At 46.4% G+C, this 13927-nt stretch overlaps 1 protein-coding gene across 5 annotated transcripts in view; it reads left to right on the top strand.

Moving 5' to 3' along the window:
* adam15 (ADAM metallopeptidase domain 15) overlaps window positions 1-13927 on the top strand; it is a 107556-nt gene that overhangs the window by 31268 nt on the left and 62361 nt on the right. For all 5 annotated transcript variants that reach the window (XM_078204976.1, XM_078204980.1, XM_078204981.1 and 2 more), the window contains exons 5-8: window positions 8580-8656; window positions 10719-10899; window positions 11606-11671; window positions 13478-13549. In XM_078204976.1, the coding sequence (XP_078061102.1) occupies window positions 8580-8656; window positions 10719-10899; window positions 11606-11671; window positions 13478-13549 (396 nt within the window). The remainder of the gene's footprint in view (window positions 1-8579; window positions 8657-10718; window positions 10900-11605; window positions 11672-13477; window positions 13550-13927) is intronic.

The raw sequence follows: 13927 nt of genomic DNA on the forward strand, positions 1-13927 counted from the left end.
ACCCCTCCAGCCCCTACACCCCCTCCCTATCTCTGTAACCTCCTCCAGCCCCGACACCCCTTCCCTATCTCTGTAACCTCCTCCAGCCTCCGACACCCTCTCCCAATCTCGTAACCTCCTCCAGCCCCGACACCCCCTCCCTATCTCTGTAACCTCCTCCAGCCCCTACACCCCTCCCTATCTCTGTAACCTCCTCCAGCCCCTACACCCCTCCCTATCTCTGTAATCTCCTCCAGCCCCTGCACCCCCTCCCTATCTCTGTAACCTCCTCCAACCCCTACACCCCCTCCCTATCTCTGTAACCTCCTCCAGCCCCTACACCCCCTCCCTAACTCTGTAACCTCCTCCAGCCCCTACACCTCCTCCCTATCTCTGTAACCTCCCCCAGCCCCTACACCCCCTCCCTATCTCTGTAACCTCCTCCAGCCCCTACACCCCCTCCCTATCTCTGTAACCTCCTCCAGCCCCTACACCCCCTTCCTATCTCTGTAACCTCCTCCAGCCCCTACACCCCTCCCTATCTCTGTAACCTCATCCAATCCCTACACCCCCTCCCTTTCTCTGTAACCTCCTCCAGTCCCTACACCCCCTCCCTATCTCTGTAACCTCCTCCAGCCCCTACACCCCCTCCCTGTCTCTGTAACCTCCTCCAGCCCCTACACCCCCTCCCTATCTCTGTAACCTTCTCCAGCCCCTACACCCCCTCCCTATCTCTGTAACCTCCTCCAGCCCCTACTCCCCCTCCCTATCTCTGTAACCTCCCCCAGCCCCTACAACCTTCCGAGATCTCTGTGTTCCTCCAATTCCGGCCTCTCGAGCATCCCCCGATTCCCATCGCTCCGCCATTGGCGGCCGTGCCTTCAGCTGCCTGGGGGGCCCTAAACTCTGGAATTCCCTCCCTAAACTCTCCACCTCTCTCTCTGTGTGTCTCTTTCTCTCTGACTCTCTCTCCCTCTCACTCTTTCTCTGCCTCTGTCTCTCAATCTCTGTCTCTCTCTCTGTCTCCCTCTCTCTCTGTCTCTCTCTCTCTGTCTCCCTCTCTCTGTCTCTCTCTATCTCTGTCTCTCTCTCTCTGTCTACCTCTGTCTCTCTCTGTCTCTGAATCTCTCTCTGCCTCTCTCTCTCTCTTCTGTCTCTCTCTGTCTCTCTCTCTGTCTCTCTCTCCGTCTCTCTCTCTCTCTGTCCCTCTCTCTGTCTCTCTCTCTGTCTCTCTCTGTCTCTCTCTCTGTCTCTCTCTCTTTGTCTCTCTCTCTCTCTCTCTGTCTCTCTCTCTCTCTCTCTGTCTCTCTCTCTCTCTCTCTGTCTCTCGCTCTCTGTCTCTTCCTCTCTCTCTCTGTCTCTCTCTCTCTCTGGGTCTCTCTCTCCATTCTCTCCTTTAAGACGTTACTTCAAACGGACCTATTTTGTTGATCTGTCGCTGCCTCTCCCAATATCTCCTCATCCATCTCGTGTTCTATCTGAAAACAGTCCTGTGATGCTATTGGGACATTTAGGAACATTAAAGGTGTTGTCAAATCCAGTGACTTGTCTGTGCTCGGGTTAGTCTGCAGCCTGTGGAGGTTGTAACATTGAAGGTACAAGACTTTCCAATCCTTATGGACTTGTTTCCAGCCTCGTAACAAGGGTGGCAACTCTGGGTGGTCCCCCGATGAAGCCAATAGCTTTTCCTGAGTGAGTCAGTTTGAGGCAGTCTGCCAGGTAGCAGGCTCTCAGACACAGGGAAGGGAATAGATCCCCACCCAGTCAGTTAAAACAAGGTGGGCGGGCACGGCGGCACAATGGTTAGCACTGCTGCCTCACAGCGCCAGGGAACCGGGTTCGATTCCCGGCTCGGGTCACTGTCTGTGTGTGGAGTCTGCACGTTCTCCCCGTGTCTGCGTGGGTTTCCTCCGGGGTGCGCCGGTCTCACCCTACAGTTCAAAGGTGTGTAGGTTAGGTGGATTGGCCATGCTAAATTGTCCCTTAGTGTCCAAAGATGTGCAGGTTAGGTGGATTGGCCATGCTAAATTGCCTCTTAGTGTCCAAAGATGTGTGGGTTAGGGGGATTGGCCGTGCTAAATTGCCCCTTAGCGTCCAAAGATGTGTGGGTTAGGGGGATTGGCCATGCTAAATTGCCTCTTAATGTCCAAAGATGTGCAGGTTAGGTGGACTAGCCATGCTAAATTGCCTCTTAGTGTCCAAAGATGTGCAGGTTAGGTGGATTGGCCATGCTAAATTGCCTCTTAGTGTCCAAAGATGTGTGGGTTAGGTGGATTGGCCATGCTAAATTGCCTCTTAGTGTCCAAAGATGTGCGGGTTAGGTGGATTGGCCATGCTAAATTGCCCCTTAGTGTCCAAAGATGTGCAGGTTAGGTGGATTGGCCATGCTCAATTGCCCCTTAGTGTCCAAAGATGTGCAGGTTCGGGGGATTGGCCATGCTAAATTGCCTCTTAGTGTCCAAAGATGTGCAGATTAGGGGGATTGGCCATGCTAAATTGCCCCTTAGTGTCCAAAGATGTGCAGGTTCGGTGGATTGGCCATGCTAAATTGCCTCTTAGTGTCCAAAGATGTGCAGGTTAGGTGGATTGGCCATGCTAAATTGCCCCTTAGTGTCCAAAGATGTGCAGATTAGGGGGATTGGCCGTGCTAAATTGCCTCTTGGTGTTGGGGGATTAGCGGGGTGAATGTGTGGGGTTACGGGGATAGAGACTGGGTGGGATTGTTGTCGGTAGAGGCTTGATGGGCCGAAAGGCCTCCTTCTGCACTGTAGGGATTCCATGAAGGGGGCACAGGAAAGGCCTCCAAGCTAAAGGTAGGTTTGCGATAGCGGACTGACTCCGTGCTGAGAGGTGCTGGGGACAGCTGACACCGCAACATCCACGCATACTAATGAGGAACACAAGATGGCCATTCGGCCCCACAAGCATGCTTCACACTTTAGTGAGATCCTGGCTTTCCCACATCTACCTTTGGATCCGGGGAATGTTTAAGTTGGACACGACCACAGGTCTGAGAGTTTGCTTGCCATCTGTGTGCTATACAGACAAAGCATACCGTTCATAGAGCACATAGATTTGATTTATTATTGTCACATGTATTGGGTCACAGTGAAAAGTATTGTTTCTTGCTCGCTATACAAAGCATACCGTTCATAGAGAAGGAAAGGAGTGGGTGCAGAATGTAGTGTTACAGTCATAGCTAGGGTGTGGAGAAAGATCAACTTAATATATGGTAGGTTTATTCAAAAGTCTGACGGCAGCAGGGAAGAAGCTGTTCTTGAGTCGGTTGGTACGTGACCTCAGACTTTTGTATCTTTTCCCCGATGGAAGAAGGTGGAAGAGAGAATGTCCGGCGTGCGTGGGGTCCTTGATTATGCCTGCTGCTTTTCCCGAGGCAGCAGGAAGTGTAGACGGAGTCAATGGATGGGAGGCTGGTTTGTGTGACGGACTGGGCTACATTCACCACACTTTGTAGTTTCTTGCGGTCTTGGGCAGAGCAGGAGCCCATACCAAGCTGTTACAGAGAATAGCAGCCCCTGTGTATATTATAGAGAATAGCAGCCCCTGTGTATATTATAGAGAATAGCAATCCCTGTGTATATTATAGACACTAGCAGTCCCTGTGTATATTATAGTGAATAGCAGCCCTGTGTATATTATAGAGAATAGCAATCCCTGTGTATATTATAGAGACTAGCAGTCCCTGTGTATATTATAGAGAATAGCAGCCCCTGTGTATATTATAGAGAATAGCAGCCCCTGTGTATATTATAGTGAATAGCAGCCCTGTGTATATTATAGAGAATAGCAGCCCCGTGTATATTATAGAGAATAGCAGCCCCTGTGTATATTATAGAGAATAACAGCCCCTGTGTATATTATAGAGAATAGCAGCCCCTGTGTATATTATAGAGAATAGCAGCCTCTGTGTATATTATAGAGAATAGCAGCCCCGTGTATATTATAGAGAATAGCAGCCCCTGTGTATATTATAGAGAATAGCAGCCTCTGTGTATATTATAGAGAATAGCAGCCCCTGTGTATATTAGAGAGAATAGCACCCCCTGTGTATATTATAGAGAATAGCAGCCCCTGTGTATATAATAGAGAATAGCAGTCCCTGTGTATATTATAGAGAATAGCAGACCCTGTGTATATTATAGAGAATAGCAGCCCCTGTGTATATAATAGAGAATAGCTGTCCCTGTGTATATTATAGAGAATAGCAGCCCCTGTGTATATTATAGAGAATAGCAGCCCCTGTGTATATTACAGAGAATAGCAGCCCCTGTGTATATTATAGAGAATAGCAGCTCCTGTGTATATTATAGAGAATAGCAGCTCCTGTGTATATTATAGAGAATAGCAGCTCCTGTGTATATTATAGAGAATAGCAGCTCCTGTGTATATTATAGAGAATAGCAGCCCCTGTGTATATTATAGAGAATAGCAGCCCCTGTGTATATTATAGAGAATAGCAGCCCCTGTGTATATTACAGAGAATAGCAGCCCCTGTGTATATTATAGAGAATAGCAGCTCCTGTGTATATTATAGAGAATAGCAGCTCCTGTGTATATTATAGAGAATAGCAGCCCCTGTGTATATTATAGAGAAGAGCAGCCCCTGTGTATATTACAGAGAATAGCAGCCCCTGTGTATATTACAGAGAATAGCAGCCCCTGTGTATATTATGGAGAATAGCAGTCCCTGTGTATATTATAGAGAATAGCAGCTCCTGTGTATATTATGGAGAATAGCAGCCCCTGTGTATATTATAGAGAAGAGCAGCCCCTGTGTATATTACAGAGAATAGCAGCCCCTGTGTATATTACAGAGAATAGCAGCCCCTGTGTATATTATGGAGAATAGCAGTCCCTGTGTATATTATAGAGAATAGCAGCCCCTGTGTATATTACAGAGAATAGCAGCCCCTGTGTATATTACAGAGAATAGCAGCCCCTGTGTATATTACAGAGAATAGCAGCCCCTGTGTATATTATGGAGAATAGCAGTCCCTGTGTATATTATAGAGAATAGCAGCCCCTGTGTATATTATAGAGAATAGCAGCCCCTGTGTATATTATGGAGAATAGCAGTCCCTGTGGATATTATAGAGAATAGCAGACCCTGTGTATATTATGGAGAATAGCAGTCCCTGTGTATATTATGGAGAATAGCAGTCCCTGTGGATATTATAGAGAATAGCAGCTCCTGTGTATATTATAGAGAATAGCAGCCCCTGTGTATATTACAGAGAATAGCAGCCCCTGTGTATATTACAGAGAATAGCAGCCCCTGTGTATATTATGGAGAATAGCAGTCCCTGTGTATATTATAGAGAATAGCAGTCCCTGTGTATATTATAGAGAATAGCAGCCCCTGTGTATATTATAGAGAATAGCACCCCCTGTGTATATTATAGAGAATAGCAGTCCCTGTGTATATTATAGAGAATAGCAGTCCCTGTGTATATTATAGAGAATAACAGTCCCTGTGTATATTATAGAGAATAGCAGTCCCTGTGTATATTATAGAGAATAGCAGCCCCTGTGTATATAATAGAGAATAGCAGCCCCTGTGTATATAATAGAGAATAGCAGCCCCTGTGTATATTATGGAGAATAGCAGCCCCTGTGTATATTATAGAGAATAGCAGCCCCTGTGTATATTATAGAGAATAACAGTCCCTGTGTATATTATAGAGAATAGCAGTCCCTGTGTATATTATAGAGAATAGCAGCCCCTGTGTATATAATAGAGAATAGCAGCCCCTGTGTATATAATAGAGAATAGCAGCCCCTGTGTATATTACAGAGAATAGCACCCCCTGTGTATATTATAGTGAATAGGAGCCCCTGTGTATATTATAGAGAATAGCAGCCCCTGTGTATATAATAGAGAATTAGTTGTAAGTATTCGCATTCCAACCATTATTCATGTAAATTGAGTCTGTGTCTTTATAAACTCTGTTTGTGAACAGAATTTCCACTCACCTGAAGAAGGGGCTTAGAGCTTCGAAAGCTTGTGTGGCTTTTGCTACCAAATAAACCTGTTGGACTTTAACCTGGTGTTGTTAGACTTCTTACTCTAATAGAGAATAGCAGCCCCTGTGTATATTATAGTGAATAGCAGCCCCTGTGTATATAATAGAGAATAGCAGCCCCTGTGTATATTATAGAGAATAGCAGCCTCTGTGTATATTATAGAGAATAGCAGCCCCTGCGTATATTACAGAGAATAGCAGCCCCTGTGTATATTATAGAGAATAGCAGCCCCTGTGTATATTATAGAGAATAGCAGCCCCTGTGTATATTATAGAGAATAGCAGCCTCTGTGTATATTATAGTGAATAGCAGCCCCTATGTATATTATAGAGAATAGCAGCCCCTGTGTATATTATAGAGAATAGCAGCCCCTGTGTATATTATAGAGAATAGCAGCCCCTGTGTATATTATAGAGAATAGCAGCTCCTGTGTATATTATAGAGAATAGCAGCCTCTGTGTATATTATAGTGAATAGCAGCCCCTGTGTATATTATAGAGAATAGCAGCCCCTGTGTATATTATAGAGAATAGCAGCCCCTGTGTATATTATAGAGAATAGCAGCTCCTGTGTATATTATAGAGAATAGCAGCCCTGTGTATATTATAGAGAATAACAGCCCCTCTGTATATTATAGAGAATAGCAGTCCCTGTGTATATTATAGAGAATAGCAGCCTCTGTGTATATTATAGTGAATAGCAGCCCCTATGTATATTATAGAGAATAGCAGCCCCTGTGTATATTATAGAGAATAGCAGCCCCTGTGTATATTATAGAGAATAGCAGCCCCTGTGTATATTATAGAGAATAGCAGCCCCTATGTATATTATAGAGAATAGCAGCCCCTGTGTATATTATAGAGAATAGCAGTCCCTGTGTATATTATAGAGAATAGCAGCCCCTGTGTATATTATAGAGAATAGCAGTCCCTGTGTATATTATAGAGAATAGCAGTCCCTGTGTATATTATAGTGAATAGCAGCCCCTGTGGATATTATAGAGAATAGCAGACCCTGTGTATATTATAGAGAATAGCAGCCCCTGTGTATATTATAGAGAATAGCAGCCCCTGTGTATATTATAGAGAATAGCAGCCCCTGTGTATATTATAGAGAATAGCAGCCCCTGTGTATATTATAGAGAATAGCAGCCCCTGTGTATATTATAGAGAATAGCAGCCCCTGTGTATATTATAGAGAATAGCAGCCCCTGTGTATATTATAGAGAATAGCAGCTCCTGTGTATATTATAGTGAATAGCAGCCCCTGTGTATATTATAGAGAATAGCAGCCCCTGTGTATATTATAGAGAATAGCAGCCCCTGTGTATATTATAGAGAATAGCAGTCCCTGTGTATATTATAGAGAATAGCAGCCCCTGTGTATATTATAGAGAATAGCAGCTCCTGTGTATATTATAGTGAATAGCAGCCCCTGTGTATATTATAGAGAATAGCAGCCCCTGTGTATATTATAGAGAATAGCAGCCCCTGTGTATATTATAGAGAATAGCAGCCCCTGTGTATATTATAGAGAATAGCAGCCCCTGTGTATATTATAGAGAATAGCAGCCCCTGTGTATATTATAGAGAATAGCAGCTCCTGTGTATATTATAGTGAATAGCAGCCCCTGTGTATATTATAGAGAATAGCAGCCCCTGTGTATATTATAGAGAATAGCAGCCCCTGTGTATATTATAGAGAATAGCAGCCCCTGTGTATATTATAGAGAATAGCAGCCCCTGTGTATATTATAGTGAATAGCAGCCCCTGTGTATATTATAGTGAATAGCAGCCCCTGTGTATATTATAGAGAATAGCAGCCCCTGTGTATATTATAGTGAATAGCAGCCCCTGTGTATATTATAGAGAATAGCAGCCCCTGTGTATATTATAGAGAATAGCGGCCCCTGTGTATATTATAGAGAATAGCAGCCCCTGTGTATATTATAGAGAATAGCAGCCCCTGTGTATATTATAGAGAATAGCGGCCCCTGTGTATATTATAGAGAATAGCAGCCTCTGTGTATATTATAGAGAATAGCAGCCCCTGTGTATATTATAGAGAATAGCGGCCCCTGTGTATATTATAGAGAATAGCAGCCCCTGTGTATATTATAGAGAATAGCAGCCCCTGTGTATATTATAGAGAATAGCAGCCCCTGTGTATATTATAGAGAATAGCGGCCCCTGTGTATATTATAGAGAATAGCAGCCCCTGTGTATATTATAGAGAATAGCAGCCCCTGTGTATATTATAGAGAATAGCGGCCCCTGTGTATATTATAGAGAATAGCAGCCTCTGTGTATATTATAGAGAATAGCAGCCCCTGTGTATATTATAGAGAATAGCGGCCCCTGTGTATATTATAGAGAATAGCAGCCCCTGTGTATATTATAGAGAATAGCAGCCCCTGTGTATATTATAGAGAATAGCAGCCTCTTTGTCTGTAACAGGGAACTGGAGCCTGGTGTGTAATACGGGAGGAGTGTCTGGGGAAGCCGCCTGTGATGGGCACGTTTGTAATAAATTTCTCTTTTTTATGTTTTTGCAGATTAACTGTTATTACCACGGCGTCGTTGAGGGTTTCCCGGACTCCAGGGTCAGTGTCAGTGTCTGTCCAGCTCTGAGGTATGTACTTGAGGGTCAGATCTGTGTGTCTGCAACACCTCTCTTCCTACACTTCAAACGCAGTGAGTCGTCGCGATCTGGAAGGCGCCGCACTGTAAGAAGATGCAATCCGAACTTTCAAAAAGGGGGGAATTGGAGAGATCCAGGAAAGGGGGAGATTCTGAAAGGATCTGCGGGGGTGGGGGAAAGAGCTGGGAGAAGGGGACTAATTGGAGAGATCTTTCAACCAGCTGGGACAAGCTAGAGGGGCTGAATGGCCTCCTGCTGGGACTGAGGATTCAATGATTGGCAATACAGACTCAGCACGAGTAACTATTGAGATGAGCTGACCAATGAGGTTTCAGTTTGAATTGAATAGTCCAATGGGGACTCAGGTCTCCAAATGGGCGGGGCATGACTCCTGTCAAACACGGTCATCATCGACCAATCCCAATCCCCCCCCCACCCACCCACCCACCCCTTGTGAACCCGTGCAACATTTATCTGTGTCCCCCACAAGCAAGCACACAGACTCCGAGAGAGAGACAGAGGTCCAAAGTTCTACAATCAATCCTCATGGTTGAATTCCCCTCCTGTGCCCCTTCTTGTGAATCTTTTCTGTGCCGTTATTTGGAAAGAAAGTTGGTGAGGTAGTGAGGACTGAGGAGACCAAACGGGGACAGCGCTAACCAATGTCCTTGCTATAGAGGGAACGCAGCGAAGGTTTACCAGGCTGATTCCTGGGATGGCAGGTCTGTCATATGAGGAGAGGCTAAGTTGGTTAGGATTATATTCACTGGAGTTTAGAAAAGTGAGAAGGGATCTCATAGGGGCGGCACAGTGGTTAGCACTGCTGCCTCACAGCGCCAGGGACCCGGGTTCGATTCCCGGCTCGGGTCACTGTCTGTGTGGAGTCTGCACGTTCTCCCCGTGTCTGCGTGGGTTTCCTCCGGGTGCTCCGGTTTCCTCTGAAAGACTGGTTAGGGTGGATTGGCCGTGCTAAATTCTCCCTCAGTGTTACCCGAACAGGAGTGTGGCGACTAGGGGATTTTCACAGTAACTTCATTGCGGTGTTAATGTAAGCCGACTTGTGACTAATAAATAATCTTTAAAAAAAACTTTTTAGAAACTTATAAAATTCGAACGGGGTTAGACAGGGTAGATTCAGAAAGAATGTTCCGGGGGGAGTCCAGAACGAGGGGGTCAGAGTTTGAGGATAAGGGGTAAACCTTTTAGAACTGAGGTGAGGGGAAATTTCTTCACCCAGAGGGTGGTGAATGTGTGGAATTCACTCCCACAGAAAGTAGCTGAGGCCAAAACGTTGTGTGATTTCAAGAAGGAATTAGATATCGCTTTTTGTTATTCACTCGTGGGACATGGGCATCGCTGGTTGGCCAGCATTTATTGCCCATCCCTAGTTGCCCTTGGAGGGCAGTTGAGAGTCAACCACATTGCTGTGGCTCTGGAGTCACATGTAGGCCAGACCGGGGTAAGGACGGCAGATTTCCTTCCCTAAAGGGAACCAGATGGGGTTTTTCCCACAATGGGTCATCAGGAGATTCTTAATTCCAGATATTTTTTATCGAATTCAAATTCCACCATCTGCCGTGACGGGATTCGAACCTGGGCTCCCCCAGAACATTAGCTGAGTTTCTGGATTAATAAGAATAGCAATAATACCACTGGGACATCGCCTCTCCTATTGCCCTTGGGGTTAAAGGGATTGAGGTCTTGAGAGGGGATCAGGATATTGAATTCGATGATCAGCCATGATGGTAATGAATGGCGGAACAGGTTTGAAGGGCCGAATGGCCTCCTCCTGCTTCTAGTTTCTATGTTTCTGTGCATTGTAGGCAAAAGTACGATGGGCCGAATGGCTTCAATGTGTGCAGTGTACAATATTAATTATCTCAATGAGATAATTAGGGAATTGGAGGGATGGTCTTCGATTGGAGAGTTAGAGGATTGGAGGGTTATCTCCAGACTTGTTTGATAAAGACTGAACAGCCAATGATGGCAATCTTCTAGCCTTAGGAATCTTGTCGTGTCTTGAAATACTTTCGATCCTTCTTCCCCCCTTCAGAGGGTTAATAAGGTTGAGTCGGAACCAGAGTTATGGAATCGAACCTCTTGTGGGGGACAAGGAACAAGTTCACCTCATCCACCGGATAGAACCAGCCCACTTCAAGACCAAGCGATGTGCTGTCAGTCCGATATCTCAGGAACACACCGTCCAATTGGAGGATGAGATGCATCTTCACAGGGTATGATTATGACTCAGGTGTGTTGGAATGGTAGTGTTCGGGGGATTAGAGGGATGGTCTTTAGGAGGGTTAGGGGATTAGAGGGATGGTCTTCGATGGAGAGTTAGGGGATTAGAGGGACGGTCTTCGATGGAGAGTTAGGGGATTAGAGGGATGGTCTTCGATGGGAGAGTTAGGGAATTAGAGGGAGGGTCTTCGATGGAGAGTTAGGGGATTAGAGGGAGGGTCTTCGATGGAGAGTTAGGGGATTAGAGGGACGGTCTTTGATGGAGAGTTAGGGGATTAGAGGGACGGTCTTTGATGGAGAGTTAGGGGATTAGAGGGATGGTCTTCGATGGGAGAGTTAGGGAATTAGAGGGAGGGTCTTCGATGGAGAGTTAGGGGATTAGAGGGAGGGTCTTCGATGGAGAGTTGGGGGATTAGAGGGTTGGTCTTCGATGGGAGAGTTAGGGGATTAGAGGGAGGGTCTTCGATGGAGAGTTAGGGGATTAGAGGGAGGGTCTTCGATGGAGAGTTAGGGGATTAGAGGGAGGGTCTTTGATGGGAGAGTTAGGGAATAGGAGTGATGGGACAAATACCTTTTTCATATTGCAGACATTTCTGGTGTTTTATGTGGAATTCCTGAGCTAGTCACATGAACCGAGCTAGATTTAATCACATACCTGATTTACCATGTCTTGAAGAATATAATTTCATTTTTCCTCAGTCTAAGAGAGACATTCTGACGGACACGAAATATATCGAGCTGGTGATGATCGCGGACAACAAGGAGGTACGTTTATTGACTTTGTGTCTTCGAGCTCCAGAACGGCAACTCCATATCATTCACTGCACTGCCCATCAATTCAGAGGAAGCCCCATTTCACTTCAATGTTCCACTCGCGATGAGTGGGCAGATGATACATCACTCAGACATTGCCATTTGTGAGGGAATGAGAGACATGGTTTTCAATGGGAAAGTTCGATTCAAGACGCATCCCTCTAATCTCCTAACTGTCCCATCGAAGACCCTCCCTCTAATCTCCTAACTCTCCATCGAAGACCATCCCTCTAATCCCCTAACTCTCCATCGAAGACCATCCCTCTAATCCCCTAACACTCCCATCGAAGACCCTCCCTCTAATCCCCTAACACTCCCATCGAAGACCCTCCCTCTAATCCCCTAACTCTCCATCGAAGACCCTCCCTCTAATCCCCTAACTCTCCCATCGAAGACCATCCCTCTAATCCCCTAACACTCCCATCGAAGACCCTCCCTCTAATCCCCTAACTCTCCATCGAAGACCATCCCTCTAATCCCCTAACACTCCCATCGAAGACCCTCCCTCTAATCCCCTAACACTCCCATCGAAGACCCTCCCTCTAATCCCCTAACTCTCCATCGAAGACCCTCCCTCTAATCCCCTAACTCTCCCATCGAAGACCATCCCTCTAATCCCCTAACTCTCCATCGAAGACCCTCCCTCTAATCCCCTAACTCTCCATCGAAGACCCTCCCTCTAATCCCCTAACTCTCTCATCGAAGACCATCCCTCTAATCCCCTAACTGTCCCATCGAAGACCCTCCCTCTAATCCCCTAACTCTCCATCGAAGACCCTCCCTCAAATCCCCTAACTCTCCATCGAAGACCCTCCCTCTAATCCCCTAACTCTCCATCGAAGACCATCCCTCTAATCCCCTAACTCTCCATCGAAGACCATCCCTCTAATCTCCTAACTGTCCCATCGAAGACCCTCCCTCTAATCCCCTAACACTCCCATCGAAGACCCTCCCTCTAATCCCCTAATACTCCCATCGAAGACCCTCCCTCTAATCCCCTAACTCTCCATCGAAGACCATCCCTCTAATCCCCTAACTCTCCATCGAAGACCATCCCTCTAATCTCCTAGCTGTCCCATCGAAGGCCCTCCCTCTAATGCCCTAACACTCCCATCGAAGACCCTCCCTCTAATCCCCTAACACTCCCATCGAAGACCCTCCCTCTAATCCCCTAACTCTCCATCGAAGACCATCCCTCTAATCTCCGAACTCTCCCATCGAAGACCCTCCCTCTAATCCCCTAACTCTCCATCGAAGACCATCCCTCTAATCCCCTAACACTCCAATCGAAGACCCTCCCTCTAATCCCCTAACTCTCCATCGAAGACCATCCCTCTAATCCCCTAACTCTCCATCGAAGACCCTCCCTCTAATCCCCTAACTCTCCATCGAAGACCCTCCCTCTAATCCCCTAACTCTCCATCGAGGACCTTCCCTCTAATCCCCTAACTCTCCATCGAAGACCATCCCTCTAATCTCCTAACTGTCCCATCGAAGACCCTCCCTCTAATCCCCTAACTCTCCATCGAAGACCATCCCTCTAATCTCCTAACTCTCCATCGAAGACCATCCCTCTAATCTCCTAACCCTCCCAAAGACCATCCCTCTAATCCCCAATAATTGGCAGTTGATATGAAGCCAGTGTAGTAAGACTTGGACAGCAGATGAGTGAGGAGTGATCGCGTTACCTCAGTTACGGAGCTGGGATGCCGAGATGAATTTAGGTTATATTCATTTTGCTCACATATCTTCCTGCAGTTTCGAGACAGTGGCTATAATCTGAAGTCCCTCCAACTGCGTTTACTAGAAATTGCAAACCAAGTGGATGCAGTGAGTATGGAACCTTCTAGAGAGAATCCCATTGCCTCCTCTCTCTGTATATCTGAGTGTAACTGTAATTACACTATCAATCTGTATGTAACCATTGCCTTTCCCATCTCTCTACCCGGGATTAGTGCGCTCCTCCAGACCCTACACCCCCCTTCCTATCCCTGTAACCTCCTCCAGACCCTACACCCCCCTTCCTATCTCTGTAACCTCCTCCAGACCCTACACCCCCCTTCCTATCTCTGTAACCTCCTCCAGACCCTACAGCCCCCTTCCTATCTCTGTAACCTCCTCCAGCCCCAACACCCCCTCCCTATCTCTGTAACCTCCTCCAGCCCCAACACCCCCTCCCTATCTCTGTAACCTCCTCCAGCCCCTACA

This window comes from Mustelus asterias, unplaced genomic scaffold (assembly GCF_964213995.1).
Source record: "Mustelus asterias unplaced genomic scaffold, sMusAst1.hap1.1 HAP1_SCAFFOLD_538, whole genome shotgun sequence".
In the NCBI taxonomy this organism is placed as follows: domain Eukaryota; kingdom Metazoa; phylum Chordata; class Chondrichthyes; order Carcharhiniformes; family Triakidae; genus Mustelus; species Mustelus asterias.